At 41.3% G+C, this 26,722-nt stretch overlaps 2 protein-coding genes across 2 annotated transcripts in view; one reads left to right on the top strand and one right to left on the bottom strand.

Annotated features, from left to right (window-relative positions):
• Window positions 1-18,345, bottom strand: part of SLC1A7 (solute carrier family 1 member 7) — a 46,023-nt gene extending 27,678 nt beyond the window's left edge. Inside the window, exons 1-3 of the mRNA XM_009088739.3 lie at window positions 18,205-18,345; window positions 17,049-17,128; window positions 5,080-5,295 (exon numbers count right to left, since the gene is read on the bottom strand). Of these exons, the coding sequence (XP_009086987.1) occupies window positions 5,080-5,295; window positions 17,049-17,128; window positions 18,205-18,345 (437 nt within the window). The remainder of the gene's footprint in view (window positions 1-5,079; window positions 5,296-17,048; window positions 17,129-18,204) is intronic.
• A 1,441-nt stretch (window positions 18,346-19,786) lies between these two features.
• On the top strand, window positions 19,787-26,443 carry CPT2 (carnitine palmitoyltransferase 2). Its single transcript, XM_009088740.4, has 5 exons — window positions 19,787-19,953; window positions 20,743-20,823; window positions 20,931-21,037; window positions 22,627-23,931; window positions 24,795-26,443. The coding sequence occupies exons 1-5, from the start codon at window positions 19,832-19,834 to the stop codon at window positions 25,124-25,126; spliced, it is 1,947 nt and encodes a 648-aa protein (XP_009086988.2). The 5' UTR covers window positions 19,787-19,831; the 3' UTR covers window positions 25,127-26,443.
• The last annotated feature ends 279 nt before the right edge of the window (window positions 26,444-26,722 follow it).

Raw genomic sequence — 26,722 nt, 5'->3', positions numbered from 1 at the left:
TTTATTCCATGTTGGATTCATGTTGTGCCAAGTAGAGACCACACAGTTAGAGAGTTGAGAGTTCTTTGTAAATACTTAAGGTTGGGGCTCCTGTGGGGATCAAACTCTTAAAAATTAACCAGAAACAAAGACCTGCTCCCAGGGCAGAAAATTTCTGGCATAAGGCTGGTTTTGTGAGATGAAAACCACCTGGCAATCTGAAAAAAGTAGAAAGTGGTATTTTGCCATAGGAGACAGGTAAATATTTCTGTCATAGTACACAGTAGCTTTTGGCAAAAGATATCTTAATGTACAACATACTTATTTTCAAAAGTTCTTTCATGGTTTAAAGCTGGATCATTTAATGCACTCTGAAATATATCACTGTGCCTACATACAATTCAGTCTTCAGTTGTAAACTTCTAAAGGTGTGATTCCTGATTCTGCACAGCCCAGACTTTTTCCACACTACAATAGATCCTGAGTTTTTCCTGCCCTATTTTCAAGAAACACAATTTCAATAATATAGAATATAGCCCTTAGCTTGAAAAAAGGGAAGGGAAGTGATTTTAAAGAGTGCTCAGGATTCCCATGAAAACATAAATCCTCTACAGTGTATATCCTCTTCTAACTCTTACTGGTATAAAAATAAAGCCTCTCTTGGTTAAGCCAAATTGATTTTCTGGGCACCTGCTATTAAATTGGATGCAATCCTGAATTTTCAGTGGTAAAATGCTCAGATCTTTCCCTTCAGTAAACTTCAGAAATGTACAAATTTCTTTTTCATGGGTCAAGATGGGATTTGATCCTGTCTGCCTTCACTGAATTTGTTTATTTGGGGCTTTTGAGCTGAATAAGTTTATGATGCCACACTGTCTTGTTAGACTTGAGAAAAAACAATAATGTGTATGAGCCCTGCACCTGCTGGTGCCCAAATCTGGAGCCAGCCTGATATGAAACAGGAGGGGAAACCAAATTTGGCTGGGACTTTGCTTGTTTGTCTTATTTCATAAGCCAAATTTTATTTCCCTTGGTGGGAAATGCAGGTGGCATGATTTCAGCTGCAGCAGAATCTCCCCTTCTAAATCAAAGGTAACAGATGTCGTGGAAATATTAACTGCTAATGTCAACAGTGTCCTCTTGGCTCACAGAATCAGTTTTGCAAATGTTTGTCCCCAAATTATAGGCATTTTCTCTTCTCCTAGTCAGGTCATTATGCTACAAAAGTAAACCTAATATTTTAAATGGAACACAGTTCATGTATGTCCCTTTCTGCCCTTTTGAATAAAACACTCAAAAGCTGAATTACTTTTAAAAAATTGTATCTTGCCTTTCTTAATTTCTAACTCATAAAAGGCTACTAAAATGTCACTCTTATTTTTGCAGACAAAGTATAAAGTTAATTTCAGTAATTCCCACAGGAAGAAGAAGGCAGAGATGTTTGTTGATTCACTGCTATTGAGATACCCCAAATTCACATTCCTACAAGAACCCTACCAGCTCTTGTATGGGTTGGGAATATTCCTTCTGGCCAACAGAATTTTCTGAACAATCCTCAGTGAAGTAATTTTTTTTCATGTGTTTTGGTTCTGTAGCTCTAAGAAAGGAAAATGATCATTGCCTACCTCACAGAAGAATTGCACATCACGAGAATAAATCTGTAAAACTCATAAAGCACCAGGTGCTTAAAGACAACATGATCCTTAGCCTGAGGATTATATAGGGCTTTAAATGGAAGAAAATGTACTGTCATAGGCCCTCCAGTGCTTGCAGCAGAAATCTTGAATAAAATGAGGGCAGATTTGTACATCTGTCTCAATGGAGCAATAAAGTGGTGGCTAAAGAGAGAAGCATTTTGAGAGCAGCATCTCCTGCTCAGCTTCAGAGTCACAGCTGCCTCCTGAGCTTGTCCTTAGCCCAGATCCAATAGAGAGGGGGAGGTTCTGCAAGGGGAGGTTCCTGCACAGGAACCACCTGGTTAAATGGGCATCTTCCACAGGCAGCAGAACATTCTTGTTCCCAGTCCCCTGGGGTTCTCTTTAGAAAAGAAATCTTTCAAGTAAAGCTGTTCAGAGTGGCAAAAAAAATGTTTGAACTGTGAATGAAATTTTTGAGGCATGAAATTCACGATGTTGATGAGATTGTGTATTTCCTGGCTGATGTGAGGTTAAGGGCAATTTCAGAATTATTCAGAATTATTATCTCCTCACCAAATCATTGTTGTTTGGAGTTTTTGATTGGTTTTTTAAAACTTTTTTTTTTTTCCTACATAATGGACAACTATTCAGGGGGAACACCTTCTACAAAATAATTCAAAATAATAATAATGTGGTTGTTGATTGGTGTGGCAAGTGTTTAGGGTAACCACAAGGGTCTGCATCAGTTTTTGGTTTCATTTTTTGCTGATTCAGTATATTCTTTAATTTCTAATTAAAACCACTACTAAGAGCAAAAATCTCACATAAAAATTCAAGACATTTAATTTCTAGCAACATCTTTCCTGCCAAAAGTTCTAGACTTAACGTCATATATAACATCACATAAAATAATGTTTTTCATCATTTCAAAGTGGCTTCAAATCTGAAATCAATGAGGGTGAATACATGTATCCCCATGCCAAGATTCATGCTTTCAAAATTAACCCCACAGTAATGTCACATATATCATCTCTTCACTTGTACATTTAGCATTCTTTGTTTGTAGAATACCAGATGTTTCCTGTGTAAACTTCTGGGCACATATGCAATTGATAAATGGAGAGGAAATTAATGAATTGAGAAGATAAGCCAATCTGGGCTGAAAAAGATGGTTTCCAGCTGTGAATGGAAGTGATTTATCATTGAGCTAAAGGATCAGCTTTTCTAGCTCAAACCAGCAGAAACATCATTACATTTAATCCAGACTTCCACACAGATATTTAAGAGTCTTGCAACTGACTGCAGCAGAGCCAGAATTTCACCCATAGTGTTTGCCTAGGCTGAAAGCCCATTCCCCACAGTTCTGTTGTTATTATTTATTTATTTACTTAGTAAGGGTGGTTATTTCTGTAGCAGAAGAATAAAAACCATCCGATTGTGCTCTCAGGATAGAAAGATTGCAGCTGTGGCTGATGCTGAACACAGCAAAAAAGACTGACCTGTATTCTCTCTTTTTAACCTTTGGTAATGAGAGGGGCTTGTTGACCTTGTCATTGCTGACACCTGCCCAAACCAATGAAGAATTTAAGGTTTTGCAGACTAGAAGCACATGGCTTCTTGGAAACTTGAATATCTGAAATGTGCACACATGCTATTATGATTTGTTTGGATAAATGTTTGTAGAAAAGTGAAATTCTAACCAATATTTTCAAATATTTCAATCAGGACATGTTTTTTGGCCTGCAGTGAGGCTCAGAGGAATAAAATGTTCCCAAACCTCGCCAAACACCCATGGTGTACAGGGAGTAGGCAGGCAGAGGTGAAGAGATGAATTTGTAACTCAGGTCTTGGTCTTTTTTTGCAAACACAATTGTATAGAAAATTTTGATTTTGAAAACCCAGATTACTTTCCATCTAACTGATCTCCATGACAAACTTACTCTGAGTCTCTAAAGGCAACTGGGCTGGTGTGAGAAAGGGAATGAGAACCTGTGGTGAGGGAGACCCTTCCCAGACAGAGCTGTAAGGTCTATTGGATGTATCTTTGCACCGTGTGTCCCACTGTGCCTTTCATTGTCTCTGTCCAATGCCTTAGAACCAGCTCAGCACACTAGGAATGGTCCCCAGACACTGCCACTATGCAGACAGTCATTAAGGTCACATATTTCTTGGATTCTCTTTCACTTCTTATGCTACTCTGTCATACTAAGGGATTCAAAGCTCCTGTAACTTGCTCTTGGTGTAAGAATTACAGTCCTTTGTGCAGCAGAAACAGAGTAATGTGACTTAACCCCATGTCACAAACAGATGTGGGAATTCCACTGCACATCCATTCCTCGTGGCAGAGTCACTGCAGAGATACAGATGGGTACCTTCCCAGTGCAGATAAAGGTGGTGGTTTTGTGAGAAGCTACAAAAGAGATTGTTCTCTGCTGTTGCTCCATGGCTAAAATAATTTGGCCCATTTTCACAAAGACATTGATAAAATACAGGTGGCCTGAGTAAATGCAACTTGGAGGAGGAAAAAAGGGTCTTCTGTGAGCTTCTCTCCCCAGTTCCTTCTGATTTGAAGTCCAAATAAGTCTTAATTAAAGTACTTTGTGTGCTGTCATACTGTCAGGGTCAGGAATTTGGGTTTTTGAAAGGCAAACTGTGAACCATTTTTAATTTCAGTAAGTTAACTCCAAAGAAAATCCTCTGTAGTACAGATACACACTTGGCTTGAAAGACCTTGACCAATGTAGCATGAGATCAGCAACTTGAGGAGCTACCAAACAAAGGCAAAACTTGGTCTTTCTGCATGAGCAAAATAAATTTGAGGCATAGAATATGTTCAGTCAGCAAACTAATCCCACTAGCACCTGAAATATTGGGATAAAAAGGGATTTCAGGCAAGACCATCAAATTCCAGCAGTGCCCTAATACTGCTCTAAAAGGACAAGTGTGTCTTTTGCCAAACAAAATAAAACAAGGAAAAGCCCCAAAGCAGAATAAAAAATACACAACAGTGGTCTTTCTAATTGTGTCCTTTATCTGCAAATTGGCATGAGCAGCTGTAACAGCACTTTTAAGAATTTTTTTCTGAAAAATGTGTGTTTCACCCCTTTATTTAAGGTTTTGCCTGTTGCAACTGTCTACTCTTATTTAAATGATCATTAAATTTTAATACTCCCTTGACCCTAATAATGGATTTGGTGGTGAGGTCCACAGGCTCTGTGGGGTCCTGTGGGGTATAAAGGACCTGCTCCATTGCTGTTGGTTGGTGGCCATTCATTTAAATTTTACAAGAAACAGCCAGTATAAACATCTGATAACTTGAAAATTATCTTCTGAAACTTACTTTTTTCTCAGTCTCAACAAAATATTTATCCTTACATTCAGAACTGAGGCTCAGGCCACAGTTCCTCCTTCAGTTCTGTACAAAATGCTGCCTTCAGAAAGCAGAAAGAATGGATGTTGTTACCGGATTAAGTCCAGCAGTGCATCTGCAGAGCTCATGATGGGCTTTCCACCCTCCTCAGTGCTCTCCTTCTGGGCTGCTCCACCAGGGTGGATAATGGACACCATAATTATTCCCACAACCACAGCCACAAACGTTGTCCACAGGTAGTAAGTGACAGTTATGATTCCCAGGCGACTGGAAGTCTTGGCATCCAGGGCTGCCAGCCCAGACATCAAGCTGTGGGAAGAAAACACAGCACAAATTATATTTAAATGAACGTTATTTTGCATTACATTAATGCAGCTGAAAGCCTAATTTCTGAATTATTCTAGCCTGCCTGCTTCTTTGGCAGCTGATTCTGCATGTTTCAATAAGCTTACCAGTAACACTGCAGCTGTAGTCTCTGTGTCTGAAGGGCTGTTTTCCAAGTGCCAGCCCAGATCCTGGTTACTGGAAGCAACTTGCAAGCTCAGGCTGCACACGTGGGAACTGACTACTACTGACTCTTCCCTGAAATTCCAGGGACAGTTTTACACAAGTTACACATGGGATGGCTCAGTTCACAGGAGCAGTAGCAATAGGTGTTAAAACTCTGTGTGTCATACTCTACACATAATTTTTCAGAATAATAGAATAATTCAGGTTTGAATGGATCTCTGAAGAAAGCCTAATCAACCAACTCAGCCCTTCCTGTGTGAAGTGGGGACACAATTTTAAAATTACAAACATTAAAGGGCAGTTTTGTCATATAGTCTATTCTTTAGCAAAAATAATAAGTTTTTTTTCTTTCTAAAGAAATTCAGCATATTTTTGCTTTGCCAAGGAGCACATTGGGAGCAGACTGTAATTCAGTGTGCCTCCAGTCTAAATGGGGACAGTGGATGGGATCCAGAGGAAACACCTCCATGGGAAGTGTGGCTGCCCAGTTGGGAGCAAAGAACATGCTGTGATCACTTCAGCCTTTCCATAGAATCAGAGAATAACAGGGTCATATAATCACAGAACATGCTGAGTTGGAAGGGACCCATCAGGAGCTTTCCTCTTCAGCTCCCTGCCCAGCCCTGCCAGAGCATCACCAGTGTCCATCTTGTACAGTTTGCCTGTGCCAAGCCATACCATTCCCTACCATGAGATTTAGCTTCCACTGACCCTCTTGTACAGGCAGATGAGAGAGGGCTCTCTTTGGCCCCTGACGTTTCTTTAGGCTGCTCTGACATAGACCCTGATGCAGTTTCCAAGTCTGGGATTGGATTTTCCACTGACAGCAGTGTGGTTTGGGGCTTTAAATTGAGATTTCCGTTTGGATAATTCTCTGTGAACTCTCCAAAGCATATATCTCAGGAAAAGTACAGGTGAAATAAAATACCACATTTATTATTTGGTGTGTCCAGCTTTCTCATCAAACCAGACCTGTTTACAGGCCTGTTCTCACAAATATTTACTAAGCTGCACCTCCTTGAATGAGATCTCCTTGACCTCACACTGCTGAGAGAGGTTGTCTAGAGCCAATGCTAAAGTGCAGCTTAACCTTTATAGTAGATTTAATGAAATCAAATGGGTGGATTTAATGTTCAGGTTCCAGCTATCCACTAGATTAATTAGGAAAATGTATTGCTTTTCTGCATTGCCAGTCTCTCATCTAGCATGGATTTTGTTAACACTATAGGAGCAAGGGTGCACTGGAGTCTGGATAATTTAGAAAATGAGCATCTCAGCAGCTCTCACTCTTGTAATAATTGTTCTTTGCTTTTATTTATCATTGGATTTGATAAAAATCCCACCTTTCTGTGTGTATACAAAGCACAGTGTACAAACACAGCACTGCATATTGAAAACACAGTAGAAGGAATGCTGCTTTGTTCTTTGACATTTCCCTTGGATGAGTCCATGCAGAAGAGTAAAGATTCTAAAACATTTTTTTAATAAAACAATTCAGTAAAATATATTTATCTCAAAATAATGTGACAGTTTTCTGGACTGAACTCTTCTCTTAGGCTGAGGTTCCACAGGCCATTGAGCCAGTTTGACAGCTCATTGCTGCACAGAGTAGATACTTAAAGTACAGCACTGTTACACCTCCACGTTCCCAGGAAAAAAAAAAAAGAAAAAAGAAAAATGAGAATCAAGTTGATTTTTAACCAGTTGGATGTTTTGCATGGTAACAGTTTTCAGGGTTCTTTGTAGATACATTATGCAGGTGACACCAGAGGTGTGAAGGGCTGACTGTTGAGCAGCAGAGCTGTAATTTGGAGGCAGAGCAGTTCCTGGGAGAGGGCACTGCCAAGGAGACAGAGAATTCCCTCCCCTTCCCTCCCTGGTGCTGTCCTGGAGCCACTGTCACTGTGGGGAAGCCACCACTGTTCCTGTTGTCCTTGATGCCTCTGGGCCGTGTTGGTTCTACAGAACAACAGAGGGATGAACCCTGTCTTGATTGCTCACCTGAGAAGCATTTCCAGAAGTACTTAGGACAAAAATCCTAATTAAATATGTCCAGTGGTTCAGGTGAGTTTAGGGTTTTACCTCAGCCTCAAGATGTAGGGCCTTAGGATTTGGGAGGATGTTGTTCAGCTGGAATCTGATCTTACCTTGGCTTCTAGGTGGCAAATCCTGAGGGGGCTAATAATGAGATTTCTCTGTCTTGGGGATGTTCATTAACAAGATCATCATCTGTAATGAGATTATCCTGTCACCAGATGAAGTCATGCTCAGTTCATGCTGTGATGAGAAAGTCATCAAAAGTAATTAACTATGGAGGTGCAGTGGGGTAACTGGGATGTGACAGAAGCATGAACAGAGGTCTGGGCCCTGACAAAACCTGGAGTTCTCCATGTCCTGCAGTGCTCAGGAAGGGACCAATGGAACCAGTTCTCCAAAGGCTGGGGAGTAACAGTGGTCATTTTGGGCAATAGCTCAGAATCATTTCAGAAAGAAATGCCTGGAACTAGAACAAGACAGCAATCACTCATTCACTATTTTTTGTTTGACTTCATGTGTTTGATATCAGAAGGAATGGGACAAAAGACACAAAGATTAAGAGATGTAGAGGTTATCACAGTTATTGTACAAAGCAGGTAATACAGAGTCACATCACAGCAGTTTATTGCTATTGACCTCTAGAGTTCTAACATTCACACAGTGTAGCCAGAGGATGACAAGAGCAAGTACTTTTCTTACTTCCTAGGGAGCAGGGGGTCAGGAGGAATAAGCTTCCAGCTAGTTTAAACTAAGATCACTGGATCATGCTCAGGTCCTCCCTCAAAGTCTAATTTTCATCAGACACTCTTGGCTACATAAAAACTTCTGAAGAGTTTCTCAAGATTCTTCTAAACCAGAACAAAGCTATTCTCATTGCTTCCACTGCTAGCTAGACTCATGAAACACACTGGAATGGAAAACAGTGGACCTTTAATTCTTGTCAAACCTCAGAATCTGGTTGGCCTTGGAAGAACAGGGCAGATATTTGATTCATAGTTTGAAATAATTTGAGAAACTGTGAACTTAAGTAGCATCCACATGTATGAATCAAGTGTAGCTTCTTCCGTGCTGTGTTTTAATGATTGCCAAATGGACAAAACAGGATTAAGACAATAAAAAACAATCTGGAGCTTTTATAAATTATTACCGCACATCTCACTCCTTTAATCAGTTTGGAAAAAAATCCACAAAATTGTAATTTGATGTTCAGACACCATTACTTAGCTTGTATAGAAAAAAACCTGTCGAGCCTAAAGGGAAGGGTAAGATATCTTCAATTCTAGGAATTATATATGACTAGTTAAAAAGGTAAAGTCAGTTTCTACATTGTTTAAAGTATTTGTAATTGTACAAACCAAAGAACCAAGTGCTAAATTTCATGTCTGCTTTGAGGGAAATCCATGTAAAATCCCTAAGACTAAAATAGAATTTTTGACGTAAAGAAGAAGGGAATTCTTTCCAATATCTTGGAAATCTAATTAGTCCCATGCAAACAAGTAGCTAAACCCTTTTGAGCACCTCTAGGCTTGTTCTGGCTGTCACAGATAAGCATCAGGTATTTTATTTACAAATAAAAATAGAACTTTCTATCTTCTCTACAATTCTCTAGGTTTTTCTCTTGCTGTCTGATGAAAGCACATTCTTTTGTCCTGTCTCAAGATCAAATCCTATATCCCCAGAAAGGGAAAATACAACAAGCTGCTGCTAAGACCCCATTCTGCATGTTTATTTTGTCTTCCTCTCCACCAGAAGCCATCTGGATGTTGCTTTGAAATAGATGGATTATGGATAAAGTTATCAGAAGGGATTAGTGTGATTAGAAAGACATTAATCCTGTCAAGAAGTACTGGTCAAGTATTAACCACCAGCAGTTGTTCCTAGAATGATGTTTGTTTTCATTCATCCCATTCCCTCCCTCCCTCCCATTCTCATTTTGTAATTGCATGCTGTGGAAAAGACCTTCCTGGGCAAGTTCTGCCAGTGAGGCTGGGAAGTGCCTCCACCAGCTACATTAGAGATGATTATATTGCAGTTGAGCATCATGAAAAGGAAGTGCTGCCTTCACTAATGCTGCTTGATGATGCAGGCAGGCTGGGGCTCACCTTTTTGTCAAGGTCAGTGCCTTCAAGTCTCAACATGATAATAATGTGCATTTAATCATCTCAAAATGGTTCACCAGTGGAACCCCCTCTAAAGCAGGAGGGCAGTATCTCCATTTTATAGACTCAGAAGCAGAGAAACTAGGGCACTTTTAGATGAAGACAAACCACTTACAGTGAAAAAAAAGATCTGCCTGAGGTGATCTCTGTATTGAAGTGAACCATCACATTTTCCTTATCTGTGCCTAGCTATCTTTGCTTTCAGAAAAGGCTTCTTCACTTCCATGGAGGCACTGTTTGCAACAGAGAAAATAAAACTCTACAGTGATGAAAGAAAGAGATAAGAAACTTTCTCTGGCTCTTTTTATAGTTTAATGCTTGATTTGCTCTTAGTCTCTAGTGTAGTTAAAATTATTTCAGCAGTAAGAAAGATGGATCAGAATGACTTTTTCTTTTCAGAATATCCTTTTGCTTTCTTCTAATATGAAAACCACCTACAGAACAAGATCCTGCCATGGCTGCCATAGAGCAAAGGCAGTGGTTGTGGTGGGAGGATCACAGCCCAGCCCTGTCTGCTTCACCCTGCCCCATGCTCTGCCCTTTCTGATAGAGATGTGTCACAGGAGTTTTGCATGCTACTGGTGTGCTGCAGCCTTCTGCTGATCTGAACACAACTAAGGGACTATCTCAGTCACTGTGGCCAGTGCAATGATCCCCAGTGTCTTGTATTATCAAAAATTTCATGGTATTACAACCTGATTTTCAAAGGAATTGATAAGTCTAGAATCCTCCTGAAGGTCCAAGGGGCTATTAGGGTTCATCTCCTGAGCAAATTCAGTAATAGAAAACAGCTTTTTAGAGTTTAGACACTTGATATAAATGAAATTGTGTCTAAGCTCAGAAAAACCCCCAACTGCAGAAGGGGGTAGCTGTACCACAAACAGGAGTGCTGCAGGAATTTCTGTATGGTTGGATTATCAGCTGTAAATAGCACTTGAAATGTGCATTCACTTTTCAGAGCCCTGGTATGTAACTATTTTACTAAACACAGTGGAAGCCCAAAGGTGTCAGGCATGATGGAAAATCTGGCTCTTGATCTTCAAGCAATAAAAACGTGTCAGAAGATCAATACACTGTTTGCAGTGATTATGTTTATATTTTACAGCTAGGCTGCTAGGAAAGAAACTAATCTAAATTTCTAATGCATCATAACATGCATAATTTTGAGATTTGGTTTCTTAAACTGCTTTGTAAAATAGTAAGATTTTTGTTTTTTACCCAAAATGTTGATATCTCCTTTATAATCTAACACTTCTAACTCTTAATGACAAATTGACATACACAGCAAAAATCCTGCCAGGAATTCACATTTTATTTTCTGTTTCTTGTGCAATAGGAAATCTGCTTTTATGGACTAATATAAACAAGGCAGGACTTTGTACAGCACACAGTGAAGGCTGATGTCCAGTGGCTGTTCTGTCACCTGCATATGTGAGGTTACTGTTATACATCTGTGAGTTCTGGAAGGGATGAACAGCAGCCTTTGCTCACTGACTGACAAAGGGGATTGCAGTGTAGCTCATGCAGAATTCAGGCTGGCTTGTTGATTTCAGCTGTTCTGATTTAAAAAAAAAGTGTTTCCTAAATTCAAAGGTCAGGATGCAAACAAACCCAAATTATCTATTAAATATGGATGTGCAGCTTCACATGGTGGAAGGAGCCAAGAATCTTATTAATACTTGGGTGTTTTTTTTTTCTTCTGTCAGTTCTTTCAAGCATTTTTAGATTAAGCAAAAAGCAAAAGGATTTGAAACACAAATTTGGATTCTAAACAAATGTCAGATGTATTCAACTGTTTTTTGTCTAAGAAAACAGAGGGAATCCAGCCAGCCCCTCAAGCTCCACATGTCATTCCCATTCCTTTGTGAGACACTAAGTATTTTAGAGCTCTCAGAGGACTACAGAAAAATTCTGTCAGGTCGCAAACAGTTCATCCCCCATTTGTAATCACTTTGGTGCTTTCCACACCCATTCACTCTGTCACCACAGATTCCTCTTGCACGTCACTAGATCCCTACTGACACTCCCTAAATAATTTCTGCTGGGTTGGTCCAGTTTTGTCATTATGATGTGTAATTGCAACATGTCATTTTTCACTGAAACAGTCTGGACCTCTGGGTTGCACAAACAAAAGAAAACACTAGAAAACAGTATTGGATCTGAGCATTAGACTTAACATTCCTAAACATAGCTAATGGCATTGAAAATGTTCCAGATGATAATGTGGAGAAATTTCTAAAGATGTCTCAGGCATGGAGGAGGGATAAAAACTTTACAAGCTGAAGCCGTCTCAAATGATGACTTTTGGGGTAATCTGACACCAGTTCTGCAATATAATAGCAATATGGAGAATTGAAAATAGTATAATGGTGTCAAGTGAGATGCTTTCTGACTGCTGCTTCTTCCCCTTGGGTAATCCTTATCTTTCAGTTTCATCCAAGTGGTTTTGCTTTTCACTCTAAAAGTAAATATAGTTATTCCCTCTAGTCATCTCCTTAAAACTCACTTCTCTACACTGACTTTCTCCACAATAAAGACTTGAGATGACATATCCTAGGAAAGAGCTAACATCTTGTTCTCACTGGGCTGAAATGTACTTTTGTTATTATTCACATTACAGTGATACACATGACAGGTAGTGCAGAAATGGGACTCTCTCCACTTTATGTTGTCATTCAGGTCCCCCACAGATTTCCCCATACACACCCCAGAGAAGGTTTTCCCTCCCCTGTTGGGGAAGACCTGTTCCCCAGTGCCAGTAGAGGTGAAACAGAGGGAAAAGTCCACAGTCCAATAATGTGAAGTAAACAAGCCCTGTGTTCCCAAAGCAATTTCATTCTATGGAAAATACTTCTGTCTTGATACTTCATGGAACATTTTTCTGAGCAGGCTCTTCAGAGACCCAGAGGCAGCACTTTACAGCTGCTCCTCAGCGCCTCACTAGATAATACAGTACATAAATTTGGCTGCACTGGATTATAGAACCATAGAATTTTTTAGGTTGGAGGAGATGTCTGAGATCTTTAACCCCAACTGTTCCTTCCCCCAGCACTGCCAAGGCCCACTAAACCATGTCCCCAAGCTAGGAGCCAGATCTGCTCCTCCCCTGCGGCCTCACCAGCACCTCTGCCTTGTGAACAGAAAGGGAGAGTTGCATTTCTGTTCTGTGGAAAATGCCAGTGTGAGTTCCCTGCCTACTGAGAGGAATCCATGCCAAACACCAGCATTAGAAATTCCTCAACAGTGGTGAATTGTCCAATATTATTCCAATAATACAATAATATTCTTCAAAACTTTGCAGTTGTGACAGACCAGGTTTCAGTATCAGCCTCCACAAAAAGCTTAAGTCAAAGCAGTCATGCTTACTGAAAATCAAGGTTCTGGCCCACTGGGAACTGATCAGTACAAAGCTGGTAACATGAGCTGGAGATGATGGGGCAGGGAATGGACAAAAATGTTCTGAAGGAAGGTGACATTGTGTGAGTTGTGGCACAGTGCATAGTACACCTGGCCTGTGCTGGAGCTGGCACAGACAGGAGCAGCTCAAAGGGTTTATACTGTCTTTAGCAAATGTGAGAAGATATTAAGGGGAAAGTTGAGTCTTTGTTCCTCTCCCAGTCTTTTGTATCATGCAGAGAACAAAAACATTGGCATCAGATTTGATTACTTCAAGCATTTAAGAAGTTGAGAAACTTGAGTGATGCACAGGTATCTCTGCCAATCAACTTGTCCTGGGAACAAGTGAAGGAATCCCGTATGTGTGTGTGTCTGTGGAAGTTTATAACTAACCACACTGAAAAAAAGTGGAAGGTTTATGGTTTTCTGGATTACCGGCAATCCCCGGGATGCGGGAGCCCGGGCTGTGGTACCGGCAATCCCCGGGATGCGGGAGCCCGGGCAGTGACTCCGGCAATCCCCGGGATGCGGGAGCCCGGGCAGTGACACGGGCAATCCCCAGGACGCTCGGAGGGAGCCCGGGCACTGGTACCGGCAATCCCCGGGATGCGGGAGCCCGAGCAGTGACACCGGCAATCCCCGGGACGTGCGGAGGGAGCGAGACGCGGGTGCTCGGTGTCCCGGCAGAGCCGCCCGGTGGTCGCAGGGTGCATTGCAGGGACGGCAGCGCAGCCCGAGCCTCCGAGCGCGCCGGGAATGCCGGAGGGGCAAGGAAAGGGCGTGGAACAAACCTGGGCAGCGAGATCTGCCTGACGAGTTTGATAAACACAACTCTCAGGGCAGGATGCACAGGGAACTGTGCGCCTGCCTGATGGAAAACCCGAGATCTACTGAAGGCTGAAACGTTTTGTGTAAAAGGAGGAGAATACACTGTTTGCACTGTCCCTGTCAAATGAGGATTGAAGCCTCTGTCCCAGAGCGAATCAGCAAACTTTAGAGTATCTGAAGCTGATCTTTCAGACTTATTGAGGACATCTCCCTATCGAGCTGAAGTGAGAGCTTGGACAGCGTCTAAATGTGTAACTACCAATTCAGATTTGGCTGCTATTCTCTCCGAGCTCTCTTACTATTTGCATTCTCAGGTCTAACAGCAGTATCCCGTGTTTACACATGAAGTAAGCAGTCTACACCTAGTAATTACAGGCTCTAAAATTTGGTCTTGTGAGGTTCCATTACTGAGTATCCCTTGGGCAGACACGAGCTGTCAACTATTTGTAATTTTCTTTATCTTTCCAAAAGAAGTTTTGTGTGAGTACCTGTTCTCACAGCTGAGAAAAGGAAACTCTACACTCAGGGGATACTGACAGGTATGAGCAGGGCTAAATCTCAGGCAGAGGATGGGTGCAATAAATATATACTTATTTCAGAGTTGTTCTATGATGCTATAAAGCTTATTAATGTAATCAGATAACTGAAATAATTTCAACCCCCCACCCTTAATGAGGGTCCATGCCTCAACAAAAACAAAAGCTCATGCAGGGCTCAGACTGACAGGCTAGTGGGTGATGGTTGCTTTTCCAAGATTTTTCTGTCTGTGGGAAAAGAAAGAAGTAAGACCACAGATGACAGGAGACATCAGAAGTAGGTACAGGAACTCTGGGATAGAGCAGTTCCAGGAGCAGGAACAAAGTTCAGGAAATCAAGAAACTGTACTTTGAAGAAATGGTCTCCTGTTGTTTGACAGATTTCCTCTGCATCCAAGGAACTTTTAAAATAAACATCATTCAGAGATACCTGACTGTATCATAATTTCCTAATTCCTAATGAATACAATCTGCAGAGTTCTTTTTTAACTCTCTAACAACCAGGGCAAGAGAGGGAACACAAATTTTCAGCCTTTTCTGTTTAAGGCTGGATTTCTGCTAGTGGTCTGTAAGTACAAGATTTTCTAGTCTATTGTCAATCTTATGACCTATCCAGTTGCCACTTTTTACTTCTGCTACAACCCTTCAAAATAAGCTCTGGACTTGGAAACAGGATAGTTTGCACTAAGTCTCTCTTTTAATCTTCCTTTCTCACCTCTCCTTTTTTTTACAAGTAATTTCTTTACTTGTGTGTTCAAAGAAAAACTTGCATTAATTTCAACTAGGAGAGCAATATTTAGAGTTCTTTTTCTGGTACTGTGCTCCTGGCTTTTGTAAACAATAATAGAGAGTAATTTAAAAGATAATTTAAATGCCAGTACTCTGGCAGGACAGACTGAAGATATTCCAAATCCACAAAGAAATGTAGCTTAAATGTGCATGAAGATTGATAAAAATACAGTACTGGTTTACTGATTTTATGAAATACATGTGTGGAAAACACTCTGCTTGTTATTAAAAAAAACCAAAAGACAACCAGCAAAATATGCCCAAACTATACAAGAATGTTATTATATCTGGAGTGGTTTTTTCTTGCAAACCTTGCCATTTCAGTTTGTGCTAGCAGGCACTGCTAATTTGTTATACAGGGAGATGGACTCACACTTGGAAGGAGAATGGAATCTCTTTGAAGGTTTGTAAAGTTTCTCTCTTTCCACCTCAGAGGACACAGTGCAGCCAGTGTGACAGTGAGGCTCAGAGCTGTCACATCTCCAGGCAACTCAGAGCCATCACAGGCTGTGCCAAAGCAGCTCTTTGCTACTGTACTGCTCTTCCTAACATCTCTGAGTATACTGGAGGATCTAAAGAATTGCACATTTTAGGGAAGGGCATGTAAATCTGCTTCAACCCTTTTCTGTCCTCCTTAATATGTCACTTCCTCATGTAAGACTTGTTTTCTTTGGAAAACTTTCATTTCATCTCTCAAAAAATATCTCCTTACATGTTTTGTCTTGGTGTTCTCTAGATGCATCGGCCAGGACCAGGTGTGAGTCTGTGGTTATAAAACCAGTTTCAAGCATAAAGAACCATGACTCAGTTTTGTTCTGTGAAAAACCATTAGAAGGCAGGTGTCAGGGTGGATGATTTAAAAATAAAATTAGTGCTGTTAATTGTGTTCATTTTCAGCAACTGTCAGTGATTTGAAGACTAGAAACTTAGTTTTTTCTCAAAGTGGAAGATGAGGTCTTGATGTATGAATTAGGTTCCAGAACTGGAACCAAATATTGCAGTAATTTTTCCTCAGCTCTGGTAAAGTTAACTTGGTTACTTTCCATCTCTTTAATAACCTCCCAGTCTCGGGGCACATGAGAGAGTTTTTGGCCATCCAGGTGGTGTTTTTTTGGGACTGCAGTCAGTGGGAAGACAGTCAAACTTAGGGAAAAGCCTGCCCTAAGTGACACTCTCCCACTGCAAAGGCAGCTGCAAAGCACCAGGCAGTTCCAGCATGAGATCATTAATTCTGCTACTGATAAAGTGCTACCACTAAAGTTTCTGTCTTTAACAAATGAAGAAATCACTTTCACTTCCAACCAAAGCCAGCTATATATTGTTAGTCCACTGGAGACACAGGGATTTTTCAATATTTATCATGCTATAAATACATACAGCACACCTCAGAATACTGCAGGACACTATGAATTAACTGTACTTTTTCTTGTATTTCTACAGTGTATTATTTCAATAGTTTAGATTTAAAGCAGGCTTTTTTGTAAAGTGAATTATTTGTTCCATATATTTAACTTCTAAGTAGCTTGAAGGAAAAAGTCCTCCCATTACAAGGGAAAAAGTAAACAAATTTTAAAACCCCCATCTCATTGATTGTAAAGCAAATAACACCTATATGAGGTAGAAATGATGTATGGCAGAAATTTTCCTATCAATTCAAATCCATATTTATGACTCCACTATGAATATGAATGTGCAGCAGCAGTGATGCCTCTGGCACTGTCACCTAATTCAGTCACAACTAAGCCATTGTGATGACAAATCTCAATTAGGAAACTTCAAAAGTTATTGGAATATTGTCTTCACTTACCTTGAGACAACCAGAGGGAGAATGAGCATTTTCAGCATCCTCATCAGTAACTCACCAGGAAACTGGAAGTAACTAATTTCCTGGAAATACATGGAGAGATGCTTATTGTTTTGAGCTAATGACTAACTGTCTTCACAAGTGCTGCTAGAGCTGTGGATCAGATAACATTGCTAGAATCTGCACCTTTGGTGCAAAGACAAGGTGGCAAAGATAGCAGGCTTTAAAAGGTAATTTTAAAATTAATTAGATTACATAATGTGTTCTTATTCAATAAACACACTGCATTGTTCGTTCCTTTACAAAGGAATACAAAAATGAAATGTGCCATCTCTTGGAGATTACTGTTAACCAGTTGCCCTGAATAATCTCTCCATTCTGCATTTTGTCTGTTTTCCTAGATGTGTTTGAAGCTATGGCTTGGACACAAATGATGTTCAGACAGACAGTGGTTTGCCGTAGCAGAGGCCAGAATTGGTTTAATTTAGTTGCATTTACTAAATGCCTTATTTTCTAACTGAGATTTCTGTTTTGTGCTCAAACAGTGCATTTATTAATGCATGTTGTTGTCTAGTTTGTCTGACTGATACAGCAGAAATGAGCACCAGCAAAGGGCTTAGTTGAAGTACGCTGGGGGAGAATTCCCCAAGTGACTTCAGTAACATGTTCTGGTTATGATGGGAAATCTCAAATTTATTAATATGAGACACTATTAGTGTAATATAAACATCTGCTTCCCTGTGCATCTGATGCTGAAAAATGTTCCCAGTGTTTTCTTAAGCTGTATGTGTTCCAAAATAGTATAAAATGCAATATATTGCACTACCAGTTTCTGCAGGCCTATATGAAATGCTACATTTCATCTAGCTTAAATGTCCACTATTATTATGCATACCTGCAACATTCTACTGTGTTCCTGCTATGCTTCCTGGGTGTCTGAGAGACCAGAACCTTTTGCTAAGCTATTGTTTGAGAATGTGTGAAAAGACCCAAAGAACAGCACAGATTGACAAACAGAAGAAATGAAACCATTTTAACAAACACATACAGGTGACTTTTACCTTCCGAAGCCCACCCTGAAGTTCCCCAACGTACATACGTCTTTTGTTATGTAAGTCTGGCATTTCCTCTGCAGGGACTTGTTGTGAGCTGCTCTTACCTGTTGGGAGAGGCGCCTGGTCCTCAGGAAGAATCCCAGGAGGCAGCCGATGGTGACGGACAGCACGGAGAGGATGAGCAGCCCATTCCTTTTACAAACATCTTTGATCCGAGCGAGGATTGCATCCAGGGCCACCGCCATGCTGTCCTGCCTGCTCTTTGGAGAAGAATCAGCATCCCATGGGGAGAGAATTCACTCACTCCTCTTGCTCGGGTGCACAGATCTGGCTCTGGATAGATCAGATCAAAGCACTTCCAGTTCTGCTTAGCTGACCCGCAAGGTCACCCCTCTGCCAATAGCCACCAAGCAAGCAGCTGGCATTATTGTTCCAAATTAATACCAACAATCCTATTATCAACTACATCATTAAGAGCCTGGAAGAAGATTAGGGGGCTCTGGAAAATTAGAACAGAATGCAGTAGTATTTCTAAAACAAGACCAGTTCAAAACAAAGTGACACTCCTGTGGGAAAGGCTATGCATTCCTCAGTCTCCCCAGTTTGGGGTCTGGATACCCAAACCCAGAAAGGCCACCCTGCAAGCCAGCATTCAAACAGGGAACAGAGCAGTTTGCCCAAAGGGCAGAGCAGGTAACGTTTTGAACAGGACTATCACAGCAGGGCAAGCTGGGTGAAACTGGACTTCATTAATTAAAGCAGGCTTGGTTTTTTTTTTGTTACATTGCCAAAAAAAAAGGCTGAATGAGCAGCATGAGAGACACGCATCAAACAGGAAATAGCCACAGACTGGAACCTGCAAGGACATCTTCTGTCACTGGGCATTTATTATCTTGGAAGTGAAATGATTTCACTTTTCTTCCAACCACTATGTTGATTAGAGTAGGGCCAATTTACTTTCAGAGGATTATCAGACTAAGCCACAGGGATTGCTTTCCTTTCCTTTGCTGTGTCCGCATTCAATCCCAATGCTGATTTTTATGCTAGTGAGTGTCTGATAAAAAAACACCACCATAACCATTCACATGCTATGCTTTCTTATGAAGACATTTCTGCAGTTTTTGGTATATTTTCAGATTTTTTCATGTTTTTATGGAAATTTTTCCCCACAGTACAACAAGGTTGTGTGTTCATAATATTATATTTTATACTGTGATCAAGTATTTGTTGTTGCATGTTCATGCATGAATGAAAAAAACCTCAGGAGAGATTAAGCTGTTCTTTTTGGGGGCAGGATCTCAATCCTGTGTAGTCGGTAGGACATGTGGATACACACACACAGAGAAAAAAAAAGCAGAGTGGGAGAAAATAAAAGAAAAAATACGTGGAGTCCGTATGTTGAGCATAAAAAGTGGATTGTAGAAAATTTTATTAATGAATCAGAACGTTTTATTAGTGTGTATGTAAGAGGACTGATGCAGAACCGCCTCAACACCCTGGTAACTTTGCTACCTTAGCGGCACGTATCCGACTGACTTTTGGAATGGAATAACAAAACACGTTTCGCTTTTCCTGTGCGTTCCCGGGGCCCCGGGAGGAGCGGCGGGCGGGGCTCCGGGCTTGGTGGGCGGGGGTATGGGCTTGGTGGGCGGGGCTACAGGCTTGGTGGGCGGGGCTCCGGGCGCGGCTGGCGGGGCTCCGGGCGCGGCTCGGCGCGAGGCTGACGCCATCATGGCGGCGCGGCAGCTGCTGAGGGCGGCTCCGGGGCGGCGCGGCTACAGCGGCGCGGGCGCCGCCGAGTTCCTGCACCGCAGCATCGTGCCCACCATGCACTACCAGAAGAGCCTGCCCAGGTACAGCGGGGCCGCCGCTCCGGGGGGACGCGAGCAAGGCGCGGCGGCGGCAGCCCGGGGTGTCCGCTGTGAGGAGAGGGCAGAGGGAACGTCCGCCCCGGGCGCTGCGGTGCGCGGCTCGCTCGGTGCGCGCTGTCTGCAGAGGAGCCGGTTTGTCTTTCCAAGTGTCAGTGTAAGCGGGTTCGGCTTGCCAAGTGTCCGTGTAAGACTGCTACTGATACAGCCCCTTGGCGCCCAAACCCCCTGAATGTAACAGGATTGTAGGAAACAAAACTCAGGCTCAGAGAAAGTTGACAAAGATACAGAATAGAAAATTTGTAAGAAAGGGATGTCCAGCACCCCGCTGTGAGGGGATGGGGGCCGAACAGGGCTGGCAACCGAACTATTCCTTCTACAGAGCTGCCTCTCCTAGCAGCGGTTCTTGACACTGTATTTCCTGTGAGGGATTAGCTCCCATCACTGCAGTACCTTTGTAAAAGGACAGTCAGTTCGGTTTTCTGCCTTATTTCCCAAGAATATTATGGTGTGCTGACTGGTGTCCCTCTAGTTCTTTGCTTCTCTTATTCCACAAGAAACTTATGAGGCTTTTAAGTATTAGCCAAATTTATGTATAATAGTATATACAATATACAATATGTATATACAATATACATATTTGTATAGTATATATAATAGGATAAGGAACGATATGGAAGAAAGGAGGCAAAGAGACATGACTGTGTGAGAAACACAGGCTTCATTAATACCCTTGCTCATCAAGTGTACATCTCTGTGTTCCACTTCCTGCAGACTGCCAGTTCCCAAGCTAGAAGATACAATTACGAGATACCTGAATGCCCAGAAACCACTTTTAAATGATGAGCAGTTCAGGTATGGACAAACACACGTTGCAGTGTCATGTTCTGCTTCAAAACCAAGTGTTAACATAAGAAATATGATTTGTGACAGCATTTTGACTCTTTTCTTGATTCTTGTAGGAAAACTGAAGAACTTGCTCATGCCTTTGAAAAGGGGATTGGAAGAGAGCTGCATGAGCAACTGGTTGCTCAAGACAATCAGAACAAGCATACAAGTTACATCACAGGTTTGTTGGCCTGCTGGGTCTAGGACAAGTCTGCAGGTCATCATACTTCATAATTGCTCATGATGCCATAAGTATTATAGGCTAAAACTTTAAGTAGCCCAGAAACTTTGAAAAACCTGCTGTGAACACCCTCTGTGCCTGTATTTGAGCAATTTCAGAGGCTAGTAGAAAGAAGAATGTTCATTATCTAATGTCATCTATTCTACCAGAATTCTGCGTAGATTGTTCCAGTATCTGTGGTATTTTTTCATGAGTTTACAGGGTTAGGTTAAAGAGGAGCTTATCTAGCACTTCCCTTAAGGAAACTGAAGCAATAATTTCCAAATAATTCCATGTTATTTAGCAAGAAAAGTAAACTTTGAGGGAGGGGAGGGGTCACAGAGTGTAAGTAAGTTTGGGAGGCAGAAATGATCAGTAGTTGGGACTTAAAAGCCCTTAAAACTACAAAACTATATTCTTTTAAAGAGCCAAAGAAAAGGAGTGGTAGAAATAGGAAAATGAGAATAAATAGAAACAAATCAGGAGAGGGAGAGCATGTGTATAGATTATTCTTACTTTAGATTATTCTGCTTCATTATTGCTTCCAAGTACAAGTGTCTGCTCCTGAAAGTATTAGATAGCAGTAGAGATGGAAATAGTCAAATACTTGTGGAAGTAGAAGTTTCCATGTTGCCCAGTGCATGCACTTCTATACTTGCTGTCTGTTCAGACTGCCTGTTAAGTTGTTAGCTGCCACTCAGTCTGTAGAGGATACCAGATTATTTCACAAAAACTGCTCTTTGGTTTGTTGTATTTTACTTTCCATTCACTTTGAACAACATCTTGGGTTTTAAGTGGTGGCTTTATGTTGTTCATCAGTGCTAACCAGTATGCTGCTTTTTGTCTATGAATGATGGAGTGTCTGTATTGCTTTTTGTAAATTTGTTTTTCTTCTTTATGCCTCATAAAAGACCTGTTCCACTTGAAATTGGTTTCTAACAGAATGTAGAGTTGTCTCCACCCTGGACTTTGAAGTCTGGGGTTAAAAGGCTATGTGTTGATGACAGATGTGGTTTTAAAACTGTAGATGAGTGTTACTTACCTGTGAGAAGCTGTAATTACAGTTGTAACTTAGCCCCTGGAACTACCCATCTCCCTTCTTACAGTCCAGGTAGAAGGTTCAGCCTTCTAACCTCAGCAAGATGCACTCAGTGACAGAGTTGCAGAAATTAATAGTGTGAGATTAGGTAAAGGCATGAAGCACTCCAAATGTGAGGCGTGCACCAAAATAGAGCTGGGGAGCTGCACTGTATGTCCTGGGAGTGAAGGTTTATCACTGAGCCATAAAAAAAACAGGGAGTTGGCCCTTGTTGCTAATGCCATGGACACCCTTGACATGGATTATTCCAAATCCAGTATTTTTATGATTAGCCAACACTATCCTTCATAATGGGATTTTGGAGAAGTCTTGGGTGAATTATTTCATATGTTTGTCTTGCTTAAAGGCAAGTGTGCGTGATTCATGATCACTGTTGGACTACATGACCCTCTTGTCTGACTCGGGAAGCTGATTTTTTGTTCTGACTTCTTTCTCAACTCTCAATTTTCAGGTCCCTGGTTTGACATGTACCTAAAAGCACGTGAGCCTGTTCTTTTGAATTTTAATCCATTCATGTCTTTTAATCCTGATCCGAAACCGGAATACAACGATCAGCTCATACGAGCTACGAACATGACTGTTTCTGCCATACGTTTTATGAAGACCTTCAGGGCTGGTTACCTCGAACCAGAGGTTTTTCACCTCAATCCAGAAAAAAGTGACACTGAGATCTTTAAAAATATTATCCGATTTGTGCCTTCTTCAATTTCTTGGTTTGGTGCCTACATGGTCAATGCTTACCCCCTAGATATGTCTCAGTACTGCAGGCTTTTCAATTCTACACGGCTTCCTAAGCCCAACAAAGATGAACTTTATACAGATGAAAAGGCAAAACACTTATTAGTGTTGAGAAATGGAAATTTTTATGTGTTTGATGTTATTGATAGAGATGGAAACATGCTGAAACCCTCAGAAATACAAGCACACTTGAAATACATCCTTAGTGACAACAGTCCGGCCCCAGCCTTCCCTCTTGGCTACCTCACCAGTGAAAACCGAGATACATGGGCATTGCTGAGGAAGAATCTACTGGACAATGGCAATGAAGAAGCTCTTCAGAAAGTAGACTCTGCCTTGTTTTGTTTAAGTTTAGATGATTTTCCCATTAAAGACTTAGTGCACTTGTCCCACACTATGTTGCATGGAGATGGTGCAAACCGCTGGTATGACAAATCCTTTAGTCTTATCATAACTAAGGATGGCACTGCAGGAATTAATTTTGAACATTCCTGGGGAGATGGTGTGGCTGTGCTCAGGTTCCAGAATGAGGTTTTTAAAGATAGCACCACGACACCAGCCATCAGCCCCCAGTCCCAGCCTGCTTCAGTTGACTCTTCCAGAGCAGTGCAGAAACTTGACTTTAAGCTGAACGATGCCTTAAAAGCAGGGATTACCAAAGCCAAACAGACGTTTGATGCCACTGTAGAATCACTGTCTCTTAACATGATTCAGTTCCAAGAAGGGGGCAAGGAGCTTCTGAAGCAGAAGAAGGTGAGCCCAGATGCTGTGGCTCAGCTGGCCTTCCAGATGGCTTTCCTTCGCCAGTACGACCAGACTGTTGCCACGTACGAGTCTTGCAGCACTGCAGCTTTCAAGCACGGCCGTACAGAAACCATACGGCCTGCCTCTGTCCACACAAAGAGATGCTCTGAAGCCTTTGTCAAGGGACTCTCCAAACACAGCACTGAAGAGCTGCAGAATCTGATAATGGAGTGCTCCAAGTACCATGGCCGTTTGACAAAAGAGGCTGCTATGGGTAAGTAGGAATGCATCAAACACTCCTCCTTTTGCACTAAAATGTTTATAAGGTTGCTGTAAATATTTACAACTCAATATTTTAATCCTGATGGATGTCTAATGTAAACTTAACAAAAATAGTAGCAGAAGGCTGCAGTTTAAAGTAACCTTCCCTCATTCTGACTCATTTCTTGATAGAGAGTAGTGCCTCTGTGCTTCCCACAGCACCTTTCATGTGTTGAGAATTTTTTATACTTTACTATACTATACTTAGAGCAGTTGGACTATTTGAAGATTTACTCAGTGCATGTTGAACAAGAACTTTGGTTTAAGTCTGAGGAGGTGCTGTCTTATCTCTGCAGGGGATAAAGGCTTAACAATTTCCAAATCAAACTCATCTTTTGGCCATGCTACTCCTGGCATTTTTGTAAATGCTTTCTTTTGAACTGTCCTTCCCAGAAGCATTAAAATTGATAGCAGTAAAACTGACTGTAGGATATGATCCCATGGAGTCTAAAATTTACCTCCTTTTGTTGGTTCAAGATGCTCTTCCTCTTTAGATTAGTAAATTTTAGGGAATGCTTTTTCTGCATTAAACAACTTGGCTATGTTCAGGTAAAGAGTTACTCAAAGAATGTGATGTATTATTAAAATTGTCTGTTAACACTGCACTTTTGTGTACTCTCCTGCTCCTGTTGAGCCTTGCAGTTAAACAAGCAGGCCCCGTTCTCCTAGGACATGGGCATGAAAAGTCTGAAAAGTATTTCCTATCAGTACAAAAATAAACTCCAGTTCTACAGACCTCCTCTTTTGTGGCTGAGCTGAGTTTACTTCCCAGAGAAGTCAGGCCCCTGTCTCACACCTGTTATTGTCTTTGTGCAGGCCAGGGCTTTGACCGGCACCTCTTCAGCCTGCGCTATCTGGCCTTAGCCAAGGGGCTGGCACTGCCTGAGTTCTATCAAGACCAAGCCTACGCCCGCCTCAACCACAACATCATTTCCACCAGCACCTTGGTGAGCCCGGCTGTGCAGTTAGGAGGGTTTGGCCCCGTGGTGGCTGACGGCTTTGGAGTAGGGTATCAGGTACAAGATGACTGGATAGGTTGTAATGTTTCCTCTTACCCGGCTAGGAATGGTAAAGAATACCTGCAGTGTATACACAAGTCACTAGAAGATATCTTTAATGTTTTAAAGGGCAAGAAAATTGGTGGTTAGACATAAAGACATTGGAACACTTTAGAGTTACAGAACAAAATGCAGATTATGTCTAATTGACATACTAATCAGTGTTCAGCATGGATGAGACTGCCCAGCCTAATTGGCTTTATGTATCATCACTGAACTTGAATAGTGTTAAATTCACTAGGAAATTTCTGTCTATTTCAAAGAAATGAATTACAGGCCTTGAGTGTGTTTCAGGAAATAGAGACATTACCTACATCAAATTAAGTAACGGATCCATGTGTTCTTAAAACACATAATCTAAAATAAGCATTGTTATTGAGTTAATGAACTTGGAACACCTGTGTTCCATGAATGTTTGGACAGACTACAGTACTGTGATACCACTCTTGAACTGTTTGGTTTTAAAAAAATACATGCAATAATTTTAAACATGGAAGAGTGGTTCCATTTGCACTCTTGTGGTAAGCTTGCTTACTAACTTATCTCTTTAAACTTGAATTTATATCAGAACTGATTGTGCCTCAACTGCTTGAAGCCTTTCCACTATAACAGCTTTTAGAGACACAAAAATTGAAGTGGGAGGCTTTAAGAAACCTGCAGTCACCAACTGGGTTGTTAAACTGACTGGAAAAGACTGTATTTTAATAAAGCTGCCTATTAATAACCACAAAGTTCTTTTATTGCCATATCTAAATCATACAGCATGGACAATAGCTCATGTTTCTTACAAAGGCTGGAAAGAAAACTGCTGCAAGCATTTTCCACTCTGTCTGGTATGTAGATCTTGAATTCCTGCCTTTTACCCCCTTGATTTCCACTCTTTTTCTTCTGGGAGGCCAAGTCTTTCTGTGGAGCTGAATTGCACAGTGGTGTTGGCTTCTGGGATCTGTGTAAAACTAATGCAGCTCGTGTCCCACTGGCACGGACAACCAAATGTATCAGCAGAACAGGGAAGTCTGAGCACATTGGTTGGACGTGACAGATCAGGTTCAGAGGCTCAGAAACTACTTCCCTTTGCTCTTCCTTTGGGTATCTCAGCTTCCAGGTTTTCCCAGGGTCTTTTTCATTTAGCACAGTAAGTGTAAGCAATACCCTGTCCTGGAAGTATGAAATATAAGTGCTAGCAGGGGAAAGCCTTTCATATGTAAGCCTGAAGGCTCTGCTCTTGTGCTGTTCTACTTTTCAGCTGAAAAGCAGTATTTTAAAACTTACTCTAAAACTCAGCATGATTGTTTTTGTTCATTTAAACAAAGAAAGGAAGGTGATAATTTGGGAAGATGCAGGAAATAATGTATCAGGAAACAATAATCAGACCAAAAGTCTGAATAAAATTCACTAGGGATTGGCTGGGGGTTTTTTGGTTTTTTTTTTTTCCTTTTTGATTTTGTTCGGTGGGGTTTTTTGTTTTGTCTTGAAACATGAGAACAGCTGGCAAGATTGTGAATGCGCTCATCAAGGAGTACAAAGTCTGTCTTCACCTAAAAATGAGGTTTACTTCATGACATACTTGGAAAGATAACTTGATTTTCAGAGGATTGTAACTGTGTAAATGTCAGCAGCAGTCAAGCTTAGTAAGTGTTCTCAGGAAACTCACCTCAGTCTTCACCTGAAGTGGCAGAAAGCTGC

The sequence above is a fragment of the Serinus canaria genome, chromosome 8 (genome assembly GCF_022539315.1).
Source record: "Serinus canaria isolate serCan28SL12 chromosome 8, serCan2020, whole genome shotgun sequence".
Taxonomy (NCBI): Eukaryota; Metazoa; Chordata; class Aves; order Passeriformes; family Fringillidae; genus Serinus; species Serinus canaria.
This window is presented reverse-complemented; position numbering and strand designations above follow the sequence as displayed.